General features: G+C 45.0%; 1 protein-coding gene across 5 annotated transcripts in view; it reads left to right on the top strand.

Annotated features, from left to right (window-relative positions):
- The first annotated feature begins 8,006 nt into the window (after positions 1-8,006).
- The window catches only part of LOC147112031 (testis-specific gene 10 protein-like), a 112,970-nt gene continuing 99,908 nt past the window's right edge, over positions 8,007-21,068 (top strand). For 2 of the 5 annotated variants that reach the window (XM_085999496.1, XM_085999495.1), the window contains exons 1-2: positions 8,010-8,238; positions 15,862-15,987. In XM_085999496.1, coding sequence (XP_085855622.1) covers positions 8,185-8,238; positions 15,862-15,987 — 180 coding nt within the window. In that variant the 5' untranslated portion in view covers positions 8,010-8,184. Of the gene's footprint in view, positions 8,239-15,861; positions 15,988-21,068 lie in introns of all 5 variants that reach the window. The other 3 variants (XM_085999493.1, XM_085999494.1, XM_085999497.1) reach the window with 3 other exon arrangements.

A 21,068-nucleotide genomic window follows, 5' to 3' on the forward strand; every position in this document is an offset into this window, starting at 1 on the left:
CTCAAACAGGTATACCGCTTTGGATACTGTTGAGGGGGATGACTCACCAGGGGAAGGCAGCAGCCAACTTCCTGGCACTGGGGGTGCTCCTGCTGCCCAGGAAGGGAGGAAAAAAAGTGGGAGAGCAATAGTGGTAGGGGATTCTATAGTAAGGGGAACAGATAGGCGTTTCTGTGGCCGTAGACATGAATCCAGGATGGTTTGTTGCCTCCCTGGTGCCAGGGTCAAGGATGTCACTGAGCGGCTGCAGGGCATTCTGGAGGGGGAGGGTGAACAGCCAGAGGTCGTGGTCCACATTGGTACCAACGACATAGGTAAAAAGGGGGATGAGGTCCTGCAGCAAGAATTTAGGGAGCTAGGTGGAAGATTAAAGAGCAGGACCTCAAAGGTTGTAATCTCTGGATTACTCCCGGTGCCACATGCTAGTGAGTATAGGAATAGGAAGATAGAACAGATGAATGCGTGGCTAAAGGGATGGTGCAGGGGGGGGGGCTTTAGTTTCCTGGATCACTGGGTCTGCTTCTGGGAAAGGTGGGACTTGTACAAGTCGGACGGTTTACACCTGAACCAGAGGGGGACCAATATCCTTGCGGGGAGGTTTGCTAGCACTGTTGGGGGGGGTTTAAACTAACTTGGCAGGGGGATGGGATACAGAGTGGAGCTATAGTAGGGGGTGATTTACAGCCAAATACGGAGGAAAAAACAAGTCAGCTGGGAAGGCAGAGCAAATATGTGAAGGCAAAAGGGAATATGGCAGGGCTGGAAGGCATTTATTTTAATGCAAGGAGTCTTGCAAGTAAGGTGGATGAACTGAAGTTGTTGTTGAACACATGGGAGTACGATATTGTTGCTATCACGGAGACATGGTTGAGGGAGGGTCAGGACTGGCAGCTCAATATTCCGGGGTATAGAATCTTCAGGCGAGACAGAGGGGGGTGTAAAAGGGGAGGGGGTGTTGCAATATTAATTAAGGAGTCAATTACTGCTGTAAGGAGGGACGATATATTAGCGGGTTCCTCTAATGAGGCCATATGGGTAGAACTTAAAAACAAAAAGGGGGCAAGCACTTTGCTGGGAGTGTACTATAGGCCCCCAAACAGTCAGGGGGAGATAGAGGAACAGATATGTAGGCAAATCTCAGAGAAGTGCGAAAATAATAGGGTAATAATAGTGGGGGATTTCAACTTCCCCAATATTAATTGGGATAGTCAGAGTGTGAAAGGCTTAGAGGGTGCAGAATTCTTAAAGTGCATCCAAGAGAGCTTTTTGAGCCAACATGTAGAAAGTCCTACAAGAGAGGGGGCGGTACTGGACCTAATTCTAGGGAATGTAGCTGGGCAAGTGGTGGAAGTGTCAGTAGGAGAGCATTTTGGCGACAGTGACCATAATTCGGTGAGATTTAAGGTGGTCATGGAAAAAGACAAAGACGGCCCGGAAATAAGGGTTCTAAATTGGGGGAAGGCCGATTTTAATATGATAAGGCAGGATCTGGCCAAAGTGGACTGGGAGCAGCTACTTATAGGAAAATCCACATCAAAACAGTGGGAGACTTTCAGAAGGGAAATAGAGAGAGTACAACGCCAACATGTTCCTGTAAAGGTCAAGGGTGGGACCAACAAGCAAAGGGAACCTTGGATGACAAGGGATATACAAAAATGCATTAGGAAAAAAAGGGGGGCTTTTGGCAATTACAAAAGACTAAAGACGGAGGAAGCCCTAGAGGAGTATAAAAAGTGCAGGGGCATACTTAAAAGAGAAATTAGGAGGGCAAGGAGGGGCCATGAAATAACACTGGCGAGCAAAATAAAGGAAAATCCTAAGATGTTTTATAAGTATATTAAGGGCAAGAGGATAACCAGGGAAAGGGTTGGGCCCATTAGGGACCAAAGTGGCAATCTGTGTGTAGAGCCAGATGATGTAGGCGGGGTTTTAAATGAATTTTTTGCATCTGTGTTCACTATGGAGAAAGACGATGTAGACATAGAAATCGGGCAAGGGGACTGTGACATACTTGAACATATTAGCATCGAGAGGGAGGAGGTACTAGCGGTTTTAGCAGGCCAAAAAGTGGATAAATCCCCAGGCCCGGACGAGATGTATCCCAGGCTGTTGTGTGAGGCAAAGGAGGAGATTGCAGGGGCTCTGACACAAATTTTCAGAACCTCTCTGGCCACAGGGGATGTACCAGAGGACTGGAGAACAGCTAACGTAGTACCATTATTCAAGAAGGGTAGCAGGGATAAACCAGGGAATTACAGGCCAGTGAGCCTAACATCTGTGGTAGGGAAATTATTGGAAAAAATTCTGAGGGACAAAATTAGTCACCACTTGGAGAGGCAAGGATTAATCGGGGATAGTCAGCATGGCTTTGTCAAGGGTAAATCATGTCTGACCAATCTGATTGAATTTTTCGAGGGGGTGACTAGGTGTGTGGATGAGGGAAATGCTGTGGATGTGGTTTACATGGACTTCAGTAAAGCTTTTGACAAAGTCCCGCATAGGAGATTGGTCAAGAAGGTAAGAGCCCATGGGATCCAGGGTGCCTTGGCGCGTTGGATCCTAAACTGGCTGAGTGGCAGGAGGCAGAGGGTGATGGTCGAAGGTTGCTTTTGTGACTGGAAGCCTGTGTCCAGTGTGGTACCTCAGGGATCGGTGCTGGGTCCCTTGCTGTTTGTGATCTACATAAATGATTTGGATGAGAATGTAAAAGGTATGATCAGTAAGTTCGCAGATGACACAAAAATTGGTGGGGTGGTAAATTGCGAGGAGGAAAGCCTCCGGCTACAGGACGATATAAACGGGTTGGTCAGATGGGCGGAAAAGTGGCAAATGGAATTTAACCCTGAAAAGTGCGAGGTGATGCATTTTGGACGGACAAATAAGGCAAGGGAATACACAATGAGTGGTAGGACCCTAGGAAGTACAGAGGGTCAGAGGGACCTTGGTGTACATGTACATAGATCCCTGAAGGCAGCGGAACAGGTAGATAAGGTGGTTAAAAAGGCATATGGGATACTTGCCTTCATTAGCCGAGGCATAGAATATAAGAGCAGGGAGGTTATGATGGAGCTGTACAAAACGCTGGTGAGGCCACAGCTGGAGTACTGTGTGCAGTTCTGGTCGCCACACTATAGAAAGGATGTGATTGCTTTGGAGAGGGTGCAGAGAAGATTCACCAGGATGTTACCTGGGATGGAGCGCCTCAGCTATGAAGAAAGGCTAAACAGGCTGGGGTTGTTTTCCTTGGAGCAAAGAAGGCTGAGGGGGGACCTGATTGAGGTGTACAAAATGATGAGGGGCATCGATAGGGTGGATAAAGAGGAACTTTTCCCCTTAGTAGGGGGGTCAATAACAAGGGGGCATAGATTCAGGGTAAGGGGCAGGAGATTTAGAGGGGATTTGAGGAGGAACTTTTTCACCCAGAGGGTGGTTGGAATCTGGAACTCACTGCCTGAAAGGGTGGTAGAGGCAGGAACCCTCACAACATTCAAGAAGCATTTGGATGAGCACTTGAAATGCCATTGCATACAAGGCTATGGACCAAATGCTGGAAAATGGGATTAGACTGGACAGGGATTGATGGACGGCGCAGACACGATGGGCCGAAGGGCCTCTTTCTGTGCTGTAAAACTCTATGACTCTATGACAATCCCGAAAGTTGTAGTCCCACCTCCTCAATGAAAATCCAGCCCAAGGTACACAGAAACTTTGCAATTTGGGAAAAATTATTTTGGCACATTATGGAGCATTTTCAGAGTTTCATTTGAGAAGCTGGAATCATACATTTGCAAAGAGGAATGGTGATGCTGGGATAAAAGTAAGGTGGGCTTGTAAGTCTTGGGTGTACTCATTTTTTTGCAGTGGCTGTGTAAGATGGTGCTCGGGGTGGTAAGGTGAGGCTTCTTGGTACGTTCATAAAACGTTTTGTAAATTAAAGTCTGATGAATGTTTCTGTCGCAGCACACCTATAGTTAACTAATTTCCCCAAGCACAACAAGCCAAGAACAAATGGATGACTTGTTGCCAAACTTGCGGTCAGTCACTTTAAGTGCAACCAGCATTTAAAATGCGGCATAAGGGCAGTGAGCATCCAGTTATATTGGGTCAGCCTGCATCTTGCCAGTGACCAGAAGAAATGGAGGAAAGCTGGTCACAGGAATTAAAAGCATGTTGACCATGCAATTTAAATACTAAACCCTCCTTGAAAGAAAGAAATAAAGACTTGCATTTATATAGCGCCTTTCACGACCACCAGACGTCTCAAAGCGCTTTACAGCCAATGAAGTACTATTTGAAGTGGAGTCACTAATGTAATGTGGGAAATGCGGCAGCCAATTTGCGCACAGCAAGGTCCCACAAACAGCAATGTGATAATGACCAGATAATCTGTATTTGTTATGTTGGTTGAGGGATAAATATTGGCCAGGACACCATAGCTCCCTTGCTCTTCTTCAAAATAGTGCCTTGGGATCTTTTACGTCCACCTGAGAGAGCAGACGGGGCCTCGGTTTAACGTCTCATCTGAAAGACGACACCTCCGACAGTGCAGCACTCCCTCAGCACTGCACTGGATTGTCAGCCTAGCTTTATGTGCTCAAGTGCGACTTGAACTCACAACCTTCTGACTCAGAGGCGAGTGTACTACCAACTGAGTCACAGCTGACACAGGTTGAGGTGCAATGAATTGCATTCCACCCATGGAAAATTGTGTAGGTTTCTTTATAGGCATGTACTCTGTCCTGCCTGGGTGCAGATCCAGGAAAATCTCCCCTAATGGGTCGCCATCCATTTTTTCCTCTGCTTTGCCCCCCAAAAATAGGTGCACTTGGGCTTAAAACAGAGGAGAATCAGTCCTACTGTCATATAATCGTACACGCACAAGTTTTTTCTGTTGTTTGCTGCTGATTTTTTGTAATACTTCTTTTGCACACACCTTCAGCCAGAGTTGTTAACGGAAAGGAAAGGACTTGCATTTATTGTGGCCACTAGCAGGAAACAACGTTGTTCATTCAGCAGGGGCATTTCAGGGGCTGTGCCAATTGCTGTCCTCGATTTTGAGAATCAAGAGAGGTTCATGCAAAAAGATGAAAGGCAGGTGCACTTCCACGTTTGGTGCCCACCCACATTTGGCCAAGGAACTATGGTCTCATGCCCAGGCATAACTGCTTGCCCATGTCTGAAGAGACCTGATGTTGCCATTTCCAGTTCACCAGGGAGGTGGCTACTGAGTTCTGCTATCTACTGGATCCTTGGCCTGTATACAAGATCTAACCTGCCTGTTGTAATGAAAAGTCACACAGCAATGATTTTTTACACTACTGGATCCTTTCAAACCATCACTGGTGAAATTTGTCAAACAAGTTAGATTTTGGTCCACCAATGCATAAAAAAAGTTACTGAAATCTTGTTTACCTGAGCTAACACATGTGCCATTTCCCACAATAGCATGAGGATTCAGCACTTTTACCAGATGGCCGGTTTCCCTAAAATGCAGATCTCATTGAAGGCATCCACGTCGCCATCAAAGACCCTGACAACAACCATGGGGCGTAAATGAATTGGAACAGCTTCCATTCCAAGTACAGGTGGTGTTGGACCAAAGGAAGAAAATAAAGCAAGTGACTCATGATACCCCATAAGCAGCCACGGCACCCTCATCTTGCATCAGTCCATGTTACCCAACTTCTGCAAATTAACACGTTAATTTTTGGGGGCAATTTATTTTTAAACGCACGTTAATCACCAAAGTTACGCGGGAAAATAATACCGGATTTCAAAAATGCCAAGGAGCTCAGATATTGATCACCTGGCTGTTAGTGGCACCAAGTCCAGCAGTGCTTGTGCTCTGCTCCCTCAGTGTGAAGTGTAAGTCGATACCTAAGTGTACAAGAACTTACCCCGAGACACACGTTTGTCCTACAGAACGAGACTGGGAAAGTGGGTTTCCTTTCACCCAGGCTCCTCTAACTGCACAGGCTGCAGTTTCAAAGGATTTTGATACACTTGCACCAATGTATTAAAGTTTGTGATACACTTGTATGAGTGCATTATTTGACTCAATTGGCTGTCGCTTGGACCGGAGATGAGAAGGACCCAGCAATGATGGATGGCCGTATTTAGGATGAGGCACACATGTTGAAGCTACTTGTCTCCACTCACAGCTCAGTGACCCACGTGCAGGTTTTGAGTTTTGAAAGTGGCGCCGGGTGCTGAAATTGCGCTCTCGCGAGATTCCCGCTTGCCCCCACCACCCTTTGCAATCCAGGAAAGGCGATATCAAATGAAACAGTCGGATTCTGCAAAAATCGTATACATTTCCAAAAGACAATGCGAATTTGCAACAGGAGCCCACACCAGTAAATGCAGCACAACAAAATTTACAAAAGCTAAATACTGCAGATGCTGGAAATCTGAAGTGAAAACAGAAAATGCTAGAGATACTCCGCAGGTCAGGCAGCATCTGTGGAGAGAGAAACAGATCGACATGAAACGCTAACTCTGTTTCTCTCTCCATAGATACTGCCTGACCTGCTGAGTATTTCCAGCATTTTCTGTTTTTACTAGAAAAGTTACATTGTACTCCTCTGCTGCAATTGCAAACCTGCATTTGTGCTGCTAATTTCATAGGTTGACCCACGCGGATTTATTTCTATATAAGAATTATTTTATGTTGTTAACTGTCAGATTGTTAATTGTTAATAATGGTCTCTTTTAACAACATAATAGTTAGAATGTCTCTTATTTTTCCAACAGAGATGCTTTAATGAAGTATTACTAATTAAAGAAAGACTTGCATTTATATAGCGCCTTTCATGACCACCAGCTGTCCCAAAGCACTTTTTGAATTGTAGTCACTGTTGTAATGTAGGAAACGCGGCAGCCAATTTGTGTTCAGCAAGCTCCCACAAACAGCAATGTGATAATGACCAGATAATCTGTTTCAGCGATGTTGATTGAGGGATAAATATTGGCCAGGATACCGGGGATAATGCCCCTGCTCTCCTTTGAAATAGTGCCACGGGATCGCTGAGAGCGCAGACCGGGGCCTCGGTTTAACATTTCATCCGAAAGACGGCACCTCCGACAGTGCAGCGCTCCCTCGGTACTGCACTGGAGTGTTGGCCTAGATTTTTGTGCTCAAGTCTCTGGAATGGGACTGTGAACCCACAATCTTCTGACTCAGAGGTGAGAGTGCTACTAACTGAGCCACTGGCTGACACATATAATTAACAGTAAATTTGCTGCTAATATTTAAAGTCTGAATTCGTGTGTTTAATAAGATATTATTAACCGAGGGCCATTTAAATCAGAACCAGGGCACGACTTGCATTGAGCGGCGCCGGCTGTGAATGACCTCTAACCTACACTGTTTGGTTGTTAGGCACGCGGGGTTACTGGGCAACTGCTGTCGTCGTTGGCGGAGCTAACGGTTGTGTGTTTTTTTCTCTTGGTCGTGTTTGAATTATTATCCAGATTAAATCGCCGCTCGTCTTAAAAAAAGTTTAAAAGTACGAAGAAGACAAAAGAAGTACATTTGTTCTCCCTCACACCAGCCGCCGCCGCGACTCTAGTCCTTCGTTAGCGGATTGTAATTGGTTAGAACGGCTTGGCAACGGCTGCAAGTGAATATTTCCGATTGGTTCTTTTTGGGGAGAGGCCGATTGCCATTGGTGGAGGCGGGTCCCGGATCCAGCTGCCCCCGCCCCTTCTCACTCAGTGTGCTGTCTGTCCACGTGAGCGTCGAGAAGGTGTAGTTGTGAGGAGCTAGAGGTTTGTTTGGTGTTTTATTTAAAATTATATTATTCTGTTTAAAAATTGGGAAGGGTGGGGACAGAAACATAGACTGCTGGCTCGGCGTGGGGGAAGAGTTTCTTGAAGTTGCTGGATGTGTGTTTTTTTTAATAAAGAGTTTGTGTGTGTTTTAAAAATAAAATCTGGTGTCCCACTCCTGGGCCTTTTCTCTCTCTCCAGTGCTCCTGATGTCACAATGCCACGCAGCCTGTGGTGCGTGTGACAGCAGCGAGATGTTAAGTTGAAATTAAAAAAAAAAAGGGGGGCTTTTAAAAGCTCCCTAGAAATAGCGAGGGAAAAGGGGAAGGGAAGGGGAAAAAATAAACCCGGTACCACACCACCAAAACTCACCCTGGGGAATACACGGCAAAGTCTCATCGCTCGCTCACCAGCATGTCTTCAGAGTTGCATCTGCGTAGATGGAGTTGGGCAGCCTCTGACTTCAAGGTAAAACTATATAAAACCAAGGCAATCTGAATTCAATTCCATGTGAATACTTTGCTTCCCAGCCCCCTAAACAACAAAAGCGTGTTTTACAAAATAATTAATTTGAAAACTATGGGTTTTTTTAAACATAAAATCCTTTTTTTGTATATTCGGCTCTTAAAGGTAACTACCATCTTTTTAAAGTTACTTTAAAAAAAAGTCATTCCCTTTTTATGTGCCCCATTCCGCGTTTCAGAAAGGAGACGAGCCGTTTATACGTAAATCTACCAACTTAAAAAAAAAGTGCCTCAACAAAAGAGTTTGCACAGCATCAATTGAAACAATCGTAAAAGCCACTCGTTGCTATAGCAACCGCTTACTCCTGTGGTTGTTTTTCCAGGGCCAGGAAGGTAGGAAACTTGTTCCTCATTCAAAGAAAATGTCTCAATAGGCGATCCCAATTAACTGCCCACATAAACTGGATTTCTAATTTAATTAAAATGTCCCTTTTATGTAAATGTGTAAGATGGCACAAGAATGTAAAAGATCTAGGATGCTAGGTTTGGTTTTATAAGTGGGGGCATAGCGTGCAAAAGCAAAGAGGTGATGCTAAACCTATAGAAATGATTGCTTAGGTTGTAGTTAGAAAATTGTGTGCACCTTTGGATGCCCCACTTTACTAAGGATGCCAAGGCAGTTGTAGAGGTTGTATGTTGCTGGACTAGTAATCCAGAGGCCTGGATTAATCCAGCGGACGTGAGTTCAAATCCCACCATGGCAGTTTGTGAATTTCAATTCAGATTTTAAAAATCTGGAACTAAAAAGCTAGTAATGGTGACCGTGAAGTTGTCGTATTTTCGTAAAAACCCAACTGGTTCAGTTGGAGTGAAGATATGCAAGATGGCTCCTGGAATACTTGCTGCTTACTGAGCTCCTCTCCTCTGCAATGTAATTCTTGGTCATTTATTGCCATCCTTTGCCCTTTCTCCCCCAATCTCTTTTCCACTGCTTAAGTTCCCTTGGCTCTAATAGTGGAAGCATTTTAGTCCAAATTACAAGTTTAAAACTACCTGTGCAGAGCACATGGTCCATCGCCTGACTCTGCATGTACTGTGTTTTCACTTTGGTTTTTTCAATGGCTGGGACTCTGCTCAAATTTGATTTCTTGTACTCCTGGATTCCTCTGCCATCAGGACTAGGCCGGACTATGCTTGGTTACTGTGTTTCTGTACCACTACTCAGTCGCTACAAGTTTTAAGGTAATTTTTTCTAGCCAGCAGCCCATCCCCTACCTGTAGCTGTTACCCGCTGAGCTTCTGACTGTACCTCATTGTACTTCTGGTTCCTCTGCATTATTTTGCTGCTGTGTGGGTCTCGGACAGAAGTCCACTTTCCCCTGGGCCAAAGTCCATTTCTTCTGAATCTTCGTGTTTCCTTCCCCCCCCCGGGCTGTTTTCTACAGAGACTATATTCTCTGCTGGGTCATCTCGATTCGAGTATCTGGCTTGCTGCTGCATTGTCAGTTTTCTGCTGGGAATTTTTCACTCTACACTGAACTAGCTCTGGTTTTTTCTGCTGGTTCCCATCCTGGTTGGGATTCTTCTCCACTGCTGCCAAATGATCTTTGCTGATGTACTGGATTCGTTGGTGTGAACTACTACAACAACTTGTATTTATATAGCGTCTTTTAATGTAGTAAAACGTCCCAAGGCGCTTCGCAGGAGTGTTATAAAACAAAATTTGACACCAAGCCACATAAGGAGAAAATAAGGCAGATGTCAAAGAAATAGGTTTTAAGGAGCGTCTTAAATAAAGGAGGAAAGAGAGGTAGAGGGAGGGAATTCCAGAGCTTAGGACCTAAGCAGCTGAAGGCACGGCCACCAATGGTTGAGCGATTTAAAATCAGGGATGCTCAAGAGGCCAGAATTAGAAGAGTGCAGATATCTCGGGGTTGGGGGGGACGGAGGTTGTGGTTTTGTGGGGCTGGAGGGGATTACAGAGATGGGGAGGGGAGAGGCCATGGATTTGAAAACAAGAATGAAAATTTTTAAATCGAGGCGTTGCTTAACCGGGAGTCAATGCAGTTCAGCGAGCACAGGGGTGATGGGTGACCATGACTTAATGCGAGTTAGGATATGGTGAGCTGAGTTTTAGATGACCAAATTTATGTAGGGTAGAATTACCAAGGCCAGTACTCCCCTCCGCTGCACCCCTGGAGCAACCTATGCTGGCTAACGGTCGATTCTCCATGCCTCCTCTGCATTCCATTCTTCCTGGGAAAATCTCTAGCAGTAGAAGGGTAATGTTGATGCAATAAGGGGTGCTGTTCAGAGGTTGAAGATGAGTGAGGGCCATTGTTGAAGCTATGTGGTGCGTACTTATCCTCCATATCCCATTGTAATCGTTTGGTCATGAAAGCTGACCTGGGGGTGCTTGATGAGGACAAAAGGAAAAGCGTTGCATTCCTCAGCACTGATGTTCTGTCGCATTGATCATTTTAAAACTGCAACTTAAAGCACTCTTGTACTGATGCATTTTTAGTTTAGTTCAGATTACGTGAACTAATGTTCATTAGTATCAGCCAGCTGTTTATGCTGATAAATCTAGCTCGCTTATCCTAGAGGCAGAATCATAGACCAGTTGTTTTTTGTCTAGCACGATAAACGGCAGCAGTCAGCTCATGAAGTACATAGTCCCAGAATCCAAACTAAGTGAGTCCTAGTATAAAAGTGGGTTTAGATCCTCCGCTCTGTTGAGTTCCTGATCTTAGCTGCACTGTTGCAGAGGTGTGTTGAATGGCGGCCAGGTGCTTTTTCATGGCTAATTTTCCCAAGTCTACTATCCTGTGCCTTGTGCTGATAGCAGGGTCTGGCATTGTTGCTGACTGCCCACTTAGCTGCAGAAAGTGCATTGGTACAGGAGGAAATGGTAATTGGAGGGAGGGGGGGACTATAGGAGGAAAGGGTAACTCTGCCCAAAAAAATCCACGTGTTTGTGCAAAACATGTATATGTGATGCTTAAGTCAGTTTGAGTTTAAATTTGTGTGCAAGCAGTGGTCCAATTATGTTGGAGGCAAATCATTAATTTGTGGATTTGTAGTAATAAATGGGAGTAAACAGAGACATTTGGATGATCTAATCTCCATTTACTGCTTAGTGAGGCAAAACCAATCAAATTTGGAGTCCGACTTTGCTTTCCCATTATTATAAATTGTAGTGGAGTCAAAAGAAATTTGAGGGGATAAAAGATATGGCAGCTGCCCCTCTAATTGCCTCATAGCCTCTTGATTGTAACCCAAAAACAGCAAGTAGAGTTTACATAACTAACTTTGGAATGTTATATGCTTTGACATAATAGAGCATCAACAGAAAATCAAATATGATTTGACCCATACTACAGTGTTTTTCAGCTGCAGTCATATCAAGTTTTATGCATATATTTTATGGGAAATTATTGAAAGCTGTAATTAGTAACTCCTATCATCCCAAATCAAGTTGTCCATATATGTACAGGCAGGTTTGTTTTGTGTTTGTGGTATGTTGGAAATTAATAATATCTTCAGGGCTCTTGAGCTTGGTTGTCTGGTGGACAGTGTTTCCTTCCCTGCTGACCATCGGACAATTCTTTTATTGTACTGCCAGATTCCTGGGGTGTGTGACCATCTTTGGATAGCAAACAGTATTGTAATATTCCCACACAACAGACAGATGCTTGGCTGACAAAGAGCTACCCAACAGGATGAAGTTGAGAAAGAAATGAAGTTACAGTATTATAAAACATAAGTAAACATGGCAAAAGGCTACAGGAATTATTAATAGGAATCACCAAAGGTTTAATGTAAAAAACAAATCACTCTCTCATCTGTGCGATCTAGCTATATTAGCTGGATGAGCTATAGTTGCCCTACAGATTTTGTCAGGTGGAAAGTCAAAAGCTCCTGCAATAAGGGTAGCTGCAGACACATCTACAGACCTTGAAAGTGACATTCCTATCACTGATCAGATGTGAGGATGTATAATAGGTATTTTATTTAAGATGCAATATGGAAGAAATTTTGGATTATATTTCAGCACAACTTTTGCACAAAGAGTGGAGTCAATGACAATAGGCCAAACTCTTCCAACTGAGTTGGTGGTCTCCAAGGAAGTGTTTTTTCAAGAACAACAAACTTCAGTTTAAAAAGAATTCATGGTTGGCAGGATGATTTTAATAAAGTTAATGAAGTAGCAAAGTGATTGATGAATCCACTGATCATTGGGTTAACACCACAATCATTTTATTGTTCCATTTCACTTTCACATTAGAAGTTTCTGAAGTTTTCAATTAAGTGTGCTTCTAATACATACATGAAAGAAAACATTTATAAATGTAACAGGCAATGAAAGGGGCTCCTATGAAGGCTATTGACCAATTGGAGTTGGAGGAGGAGGAGGAGGGACGAATGTTTGATTGGCACATGGTTGAGTCACTGGCCAGCGGGGAGGCGGGTTTGGCCAGCTACAAGACTGGACTGGAGATTGCAGATGATGATGATTTCAGTCGTTTGCCTGTGGATTATCATGGTTCAGTTGGTAGCACTTTCACCTCTGGGTGTGAAGGTCGTGGATTCAAACCCCACTCCAGGGACTTCACAAAATCTAGGCTGACACTCCAGTGCAGTGCTGAGGGAGCGCTGCATTGTCGGAGGTGCTGTCTTTTGGATGAGACGTTAAACAGGTGGGCGTAAAAGATCCCATGTCACTATTTCGAAGAAGAGCAAGGGAGTTCTCCCCGGTGACCTGGCACAATATTTATCCCTCAATTACTGTCACTAAAACTGCTTAGCTGGTCGTTTATCTTATTGATGTTTGTGGCATCTTGCTGTGCGCATATTGTCTGCCGTGTTTCCTACATTACAACAGTGACTACACTTTAAAAAGAATTTCAATGGCTGTAAAGCGCTTTGGGACGTCCTGAGGTGGTGAAAGGCGCTCTATAAATGCCAGTCTTTCAAAATGAACTGTGGGTTGGTGTTCCCTCACTGTGTTCAGTGCTCCCTTGAATCATAGAACCTTACTGCATAGAAGAGGCCATTCAACCCATCGTGCCTGCTCTTTGAAAGAGCTATCCAATTAGTCCCACTTCCCCCCCCCCCTGCTCTTTCCCCATAGCCCTGCAAATGTTTCCTCTTGAAGTATTTATCCAATTCTCTTTTGAAAGTTACTATTGAATCTGCTTCCACCACACTTTCAAGCAGCACATTCCAGATCATAACTCGCTGTGTAAAAACTTCTCCTCCTCTCCCCTCTGGTTCATTTGCCAATTATCTTAAATCTGTCTCCTCTGGTGACCGACCCTTCTGCCACAGGAAACGGCTTCTTCTTACTTATTCTATCAAAACCCTTCATGATTTTTGAAAATGGGGTCACAGACCCTGGGATGACCCTGAGCACTTGCCGTCCGCCTCTCCCCTTTCTGGAAGCATGTGGAAATAGCTGACGTACACTTCAAGAACTGGCTTTTAACCCTTGTCATAAAGGTGTTGATATTATTTGAGCAGAAGAAGCAAATAACCTCTTTCCACATCACTGAGGGACCATCTATTCCATGAGATCTAGATGAGGTGTATCACAGAATCTACAGTGCAGATAGAGGCCATTTCGGCCCATCGAGCCTGCACCGACACATATCCCACCCTATCCCCGTAACCCCACGTATTTAATCCCCTAACACTATAAGGGTCAATTTATCATAGCCAAATCAACCTAACCTGCACATCTTTGGACTGTGGGAGGAAACCGGAGCACCCGGAGGAAACCCACGCAGACACAGGGAGAATGTGCAAACTCCACACAGACAGTCGCCCGAGGCCAGATTTGAACCCGGGTCCCTGGCGCTGTGAGGCAACAGTGCTAACCACTATGCCACCGTACTTTGAGAATAACCTGGCAAACTTCATACACTCCTTTTGATGTGAAGAGATCCAATGCAAGAACATCAAAGATTGCTGAAAATAGTCAGAGTAGTGAGTGAGCTTTTTGTGATGATGCCAGAAAGAATTGCCTGACAGTTAGTGGTGGCATGATTTACATAGCAAAAGTAATTGTCTGCCACATGGCGAGGGTTACTTGAAGGAGCAGGCTGGGGCTCCACATACACTCTCAGCGACTGGGAGTCAGTGTGTCATGGAGACAGAGCCTACACCTTATCATAGTCTCCAAGTCTGATGCAACTGATGCTCAATCCTGAGCTTTGTTTCTGGGTTACTGACTTCTTCATACCACAGAGCATGAAGCTGAATAAGTCATAGAATAGGAAGATCCTATACAAGTGAGTAAGGGAACAAAAAAAAAAGAGGGGGTAGTAATCAGTGTTCCCTCTAATTTTCTTTTGGGCCATGCGGTCCCTTCATAAATCCGTGTTTGCGTGGTTTCTGCATTTAAAAGCCGGCTCGCCGGCTGCACGGGACCCCTAGAGTGCCACGCAGTTTAAAAGAACGTTGGTAGTAATTATAAGATATAAATCTAGTTGAAATAATGACATTATAAACATAAGAAATATTAAAATAATACCTGTAATGTAATATAATAAATTAAAACCCTTTAAACAGGTGGCCTTGAGTGATTTTTTTTTTCTCCTGCCTCCACACTTTGACCTGGGGCCCAGCCTCATCCTGACCCCTCTTTCTGCTCCACCCCACCGAACCTCAATCAGAGGGTCAATATAAGGCTGCTCTTCAACCCAGGCCTGCAGTGTCCTTGCCCTATATGTTGAACTAGGAGCCAGCTGCGTCTAACCCAGAGTGTGTGTGTACTTGGAGTCCACGCTTTGGCTGTCATCTCTCTTTCTTTTTCTATTCCTATCTTTTTTTTAAAAAAAACAGCCGCTGGACATGGGAAAACAAATGCACCTGTCAGAATAATCAGTAGTTCAAACTCTCTACCAATGTCAGCACAGCCTTTACCGTGTAATCCAGGGGGAGAGGGGCAATTAATGGAAGAAGCCAAGCTGACGATGGTTCAAACTTGAGTATTAAATCCTTAAATTTTTGCTTGCAGGCCATGTGGGAGATCGACTAGTAGATCATAAACTGATATTTTACTTGTCATATCATAAATCAGGCTAAATTTTAGAAAATCATGCCAAGAAAAGTTGATGCTTTTTAAAAAAAAAAACTGCATTTTGGTACAAGTAGAATATGTAATGGGCAAGTGTACAATATTTCCCTAATGAGGATCGGCTAATTTGTGAATGATAGTCTCATGACTGAAGTAGGTATTTTATGCCCATTTCTACTGCTTAGAATTTCATTAAAACTCAATAGTATAGTTTTTGTTTTCTTACTACAAATTATAATTCTTAAATTTAATCATGGAAAATCATTTATCAAATTTATAAAGTGTAATATTGAGCAATCTCCTTAGAAGTTAATTTTTTTTATTGGTATTCTCTCTAAATCACAGCCACTGGCACAAAAGCCTGAATGGCCTCCTTCTGTGCTGTATCATTCTATGATTCTATGAAAATATGTTTTTACAAGACCAAAATGAAGAGTTTTAATGCGTTATCAGTTTAATGCAGCCTACTTACTTATTTAGAATACAATTACATTAAGTTATTAGGCTGACTTGTTTTTTCTCTTCTCCCCCTCCTTTCATCTACAGGCAAGCACAAGAAAGGGCATAGTCCTCCTGGGTCACAACCTTGCATCTGAGGTAGCCCTTGAAGTCGCAGGATTTAAAGATGGGGCTAAAAATAGCCACGATCATAATTTTCAGCTAAATTTTCAGGTGATCAATTTAGGAAAAGCTTGTCTGTAGCTGCGAACAACAAGGGTATTGTCCAAAGTGGGAACCCACTTAAAAACCTGACACATTGTTTTCAACTTTTTCCAGACAAAAGCTCCACAGCATCTCTCTCTCGCCTGTCTCTGCTTTATACACCCAACTTCTCCCACAGCCCAGTCCCCAGGATTATTTACAACAGTTTTCGACTGTAGAGGAAATAATTCATGTGCATTGGAGCTTTTGTAACAATTGGTTCTGGAAGCAGAGAAATTGCTTAAAGGAGAAGGAAAGTATGGGGGAGTACTCTTTGTTCAACATACTCCCCCATTCTATATATAGAAAAATAATAACCCTATTAACGTTTTTGGGTTTTCACTCTAGATAATGTTCCCGAGTTCAGCATCCCAGACCACTCCCGTCTGTGAACCCTTGTTTCCAAAAGCAATAGAATAAACATTCACTAGCTTGTGGTTTGGGCTATAAACTGAGAAACAGTTTGTTAGACAGTGGACAAGTGAACAGAAGCAGTGGATTTTAGTAGCTACATGATTAACAAGGGAATGGTAGCATAGTGGTTATGTTACTGGACTCGTAATCCAGAGGCCTGGACTAATGATCTGGAGATGGGAGTTCAAATCCCAGAATTTAAATTCAGTTACTTAAATGAATCTGGAATGGCAGCTAGTCATAACGGCACAGAAGGAGGCCATTCGGCCCATTGAGTCCATGCCAGCTCACTGTAGAGCAATCTAGTCACTCCCATTCCCCCGCTCTATCCCCATAGCCCTGCAAGTTTATTTCCCTCAAGTGCCTATCCAGTCTCCCCTTGAAAACGTTGAGTGTCTCCGCTTCCACCACTTCCGTCGGCAGCGAGTTCCAGGTCCTCACCACTCGCTGCGTAAAAAAGATTTTCCTCACATCCTCCCTGTATCTCTTGCCCAAAACCTTAAATCTGCGTCCCCTAGTCCTTGTACCATCAACTAGTGGGAACAGCCTTTCCCCGCCTAGCCTATCCAAACCTGTCATAATCTTGTACACCTCTATCAAATCACCCCTCAACCTCCTTTGCTCTAATGAAAACAAATCCAGCTTTTCCAACCTGTCCTTGTAGCTAAGATCCCCCATCTCCAGAATGTTTCCCACACGAATCTAAATGGGTGTGTGAGATTGATGCAATTTTAACTCAATTGGCCAATTGATTTCCAACATGTGGGAAGCCTTGGCAAATGAGTATTTCCAGTCAGAAAGTCGCATAATATGACGTCATTATTGCTGCTGCATTTAGGGTCTGCAACAAGCCTTGCTTCTTCAGGCTGCCAACCTTTTTGGCATTTGCTGATACACTGAGCTGGAAGCAGAATGGCAAGAGAAAGACCGAGGTCTGCACCCCGTTTTGATGACGTTGCCCTGCAGGCTTTAGTGGAGGGAGCAAGAGCTCACGAGGTGCTCTTCCCTTCATCAGGGAGGAAGATGCCTCCCCAGCAGACAAAGGCTGCGTGGCTGCAAGTGGCACAGGAGGGTAACTCCTTATCGGCTACCCGCAGAACCTGGATACAGTGCAGGAAGAGATTTCATGACCTTCAGCACACTGGAAAAGTGAGTATGAAGTTCCCATCACACTCAATCTGATCTCCATTGCCTCTCCTCACCAGCACTCAACTTTAGCAATCTCTTCCTCCACATCCCACTTGACACTGACATCCATGCACCCTTACCCATTCCCTCTCTATGCTCACATTCACCTAACTATTCGACTATGCAGCCCTCACACTCCCTATCACTCTGATGCTATGAAAACAACTGACAACACACAGGGAGGGCCACCTCGCTCCATCTTTGTCTCCTTCTAAGCATCTATGCTATGGATTCTCTACACTCACTCCTTCATTCTCACTCCAACTCCACTTCTCTCCCTCATTGCAGGAAAAGAGAGCTCACAATAAAAGAGAACGAGCAAGGACAGGAGGAGGGACCTCACCCCCTGGGAGGAGGCAGTCCTGGAGATCGTAGGACTGGAGGATGAGGCGCAAGTGGGGGACGGACAGACGGGTGCATCACAGCAAGCTGGTGACAGAATAGTTTTCCATCTCTCTCATTGACATTGCATGAGTCGCTGATAATGATTCTGAAGCTATAACAGATGGACCTATGATCATATGCAATGTGCATGTAACCTTGACCTCACATCTCTAACTCTCTTTCCTTTACTCCCCCACAGGACCATCGAGAGCCCCTGTCCCCACTGTCGGAAGGAAGAGCCTGAGCTTCCAGACTCCTCAGAGGAATCTGCAACCTCTGAGGGCGCAGCGTCAGCATAATTCAGCGCACCCAGCACCAGCGCAGACACTCACACCTCGGTGGGTCCTTCAGGACACAGAGTAGTGTTGTCACCTGGTGTATCACAGCTCACAAGTTAGCATCAGCAGATTGTGGCGACGGGGACAGCAGTGGAGAGTGCTAGTCGGAGGGCGCAGGCCTCTGCCAGCTCGGCTCAGCTGCATGTCGACCCTCTGCCTCTGGGTTCATCCATAAGATCAGCGGGGCTGGAACTCCAGGAACAGATGCAGGAGTCTCTGACAGGTTTTGTCTCCAGGGTCGATGTGAGTGTGGAGCGAATGGCGGAGTCCATAGCGAACATGAGCAGAGCCTTTGTGGAATCATTGGCGCATGAATGCATCACCATGGAAAGGATGGCAACCTCCATGGAGGAGATAAGTCATCAGGGTATGGAAAACCTGGTGAGTGTTCATAATAGAATGACATCTCTTGAGGAGCGATGGGCATCTATTGAACAGAGAAACCAGACCTTCATGGAAGTCCTTCTGAGTAGGACTGCCAGTGCAGATACGGGTCCCCATGGCCCCCTGATGTGCAGCAAGGTGCTCTCAAGCCACTTCCAAGCGCTGGCCCCTTCTGGCCTGTGCAGCTTCAGGTGGGTGAGCAGCAGCCTGGCGTTCCTGTTGCTGCTGCTGTTGTTCCTGGTTCTGCTGGTGCCGTGGCTGGTGTTCGAGCTCATCTAATGCCCAGAAGGGAAGGAAATAAATGGCTCCCATGCTTCTGGTATATGCCTCCGTTGAGGAAGCGCTGAGTGAAGGTGGCGAGCGGAGTTTCCCAGGAGTTCACACTGGAGATGTGTGTGAGGCTCCAACCTTCCACAGGTGTGGTTAAGCCTGGTAAAAGTTGCCCCAGGCCTGAAACATCAAAGTCCTGCCACCTGCAAATGATGACTGATCAAATCTCTTTAATGGTTGACCTGCAGCTGATAGTCAGCAAGCCAATAGTGCTCACGCCAGGTTTCACAGGCGTGATCCTCACCAGGCGTGTTTTACGTGGGAAAAGGGTTAAACAGGCAAGGGCCTGTTAAAATGGGATTATAAAGGCCAATTAGTGCTGTTTAAGGGCCCTAAAGACGGGACTGTTGCAGGCGGGACTGATTCGGGACCATCAGACACGCCTGGGTTAAAATGGCTAGGTGTCGGGAACCAGTAGAGGGTGGTCCCGACTCCAAGGTTTTGCGATTTTAACCCCCCACACGCCTCAAAGCCCACTTGATGGCTGAGTTAAAATTGAGCCCCACGTCTCTGTATCGGCGATCAGATCATACTCATTTATTTCTATTTGTGCTGTCAACTCATCTATCTTGTTACGAATGCTGTGTGCGTTCAGATATAGAGCTTTTAATTTTGTCTTTTTACCATTTTTCCCTACTCTGACCCCTCTTTCTGATGCACTCTTATGTGTATACGCTCTGTCCCTTCCCGTCACACTCTGGTTATCATTACCCCTATCGCAACCCTGCACTTTTGCCTTCTCATTTTTCTTTGACTTTTTAAATTTCCACTCAGCATATCCCTCCCACCCACTATTTAGTTTAAAGCCCTGTCTACAGCCCCTAGTTATTCGATTCGCCAGGACACTGGTCCCAGCCTGGTTCAAATGAAACCCCTCCCGATGGAACAGCTCCGTCTTATCCCAGTACTGGTGCCAGTGCCCCAAGAATCAAAACCCATTTCTCCCACACCAATCTTTGAGCCACTCGTTCATCTCTCTGATCTTATTTACCCTATGCCAATTTGCACGTGGCTCAGGTAGTAATCCAGAGATTATTACCTTTGTTGTTCTGCTTTTTAATTTAGCCCCTAGCTGCTCATACTCCCTCAGCAGAACCTCTTTCTTTGTCCTACCTATGTCGTTGGTACCTACATGGACCACGACAACTGGATCTTTCCCCTCCAGCCCAGAGGAGATGTCCTTTACCCTGGCACCGGGCAGGCAACACAGCCTTCGGGACTCATGTTCTTGGCTGCAGAGAACAGTGTCTATCCCACTAATTATACTGTCCCCTACCACTACCACATTTATATTTGTTCCCCCCCACTTGAATGACTCCCTGTACCACGGTGCTGTGGTCAGTTTGCTCATCCTCACTGCAGTCCCTGCTCTCACCCACACAGAACCTCGTAGCTGTTGGACAAGAGCAAGAGCTGAGGCGCCTCCACCACTACCTCCTGGGTTCTCATATCTGCCTCGCTCATAGTCACACCCACCTGCCCCTGACCAAATTTGAATTAATTAGCATACAATGTTGCGAAGAATAGTGGAAGGCCAGAGGATGGGGAAAGTTTTAAAAACCAGCAAAAGGCGACTAAAAAAATGAAAGCGAGAGAAGATAGATTATGAGAGTAAGTTGGAAGAAATATAAAAACAGACAGTAAAAGCTTCTACAGGTATATAAAAAGGAAGAGAGTAGCTAAAGTAAATGTTGGTCCCCTAGTGGAAGAGTCTGGGGAATTAATAATGGGAAACGGGGAAATGGCGGAGACTTTGAACAAATATTTTGTATTGGTCTTCACGGTAGAATACACTAAAAGCATCCCAATAATGGATAATCAAGGGACAATTGGGGTGAGGGGGGAGAACTTAAAGCAATCACTATCACTAGAGAGAAAGTACTAGGCAAACTAATGGGACTAAAGGTGGACAAGTCCCCTGGACCCGATGACCTGCATCCTAGTGTCTTAAAAGAGGTGGCTGCAGAGATAGTGGATGCATTGGTTGTAATCTACCAAAATTCCCTGGATTCT

Source organism: Somniosus microcephalus, chromosome 10 (assembly GCF_052327205.1).
Source record: "Somniosus microcephalus isolate GS21.2 chromosome 10, FLI_Smic_1.0, whole genome shotgun sequence".
Classification (NCBI taxonomy): domain Eukaryota; kingdom Metazoa; phylum Chordata; class Chondrichthyes; order Squaliformes; family Somniosidae; genus Somniosus; species Somniosus microcephalus.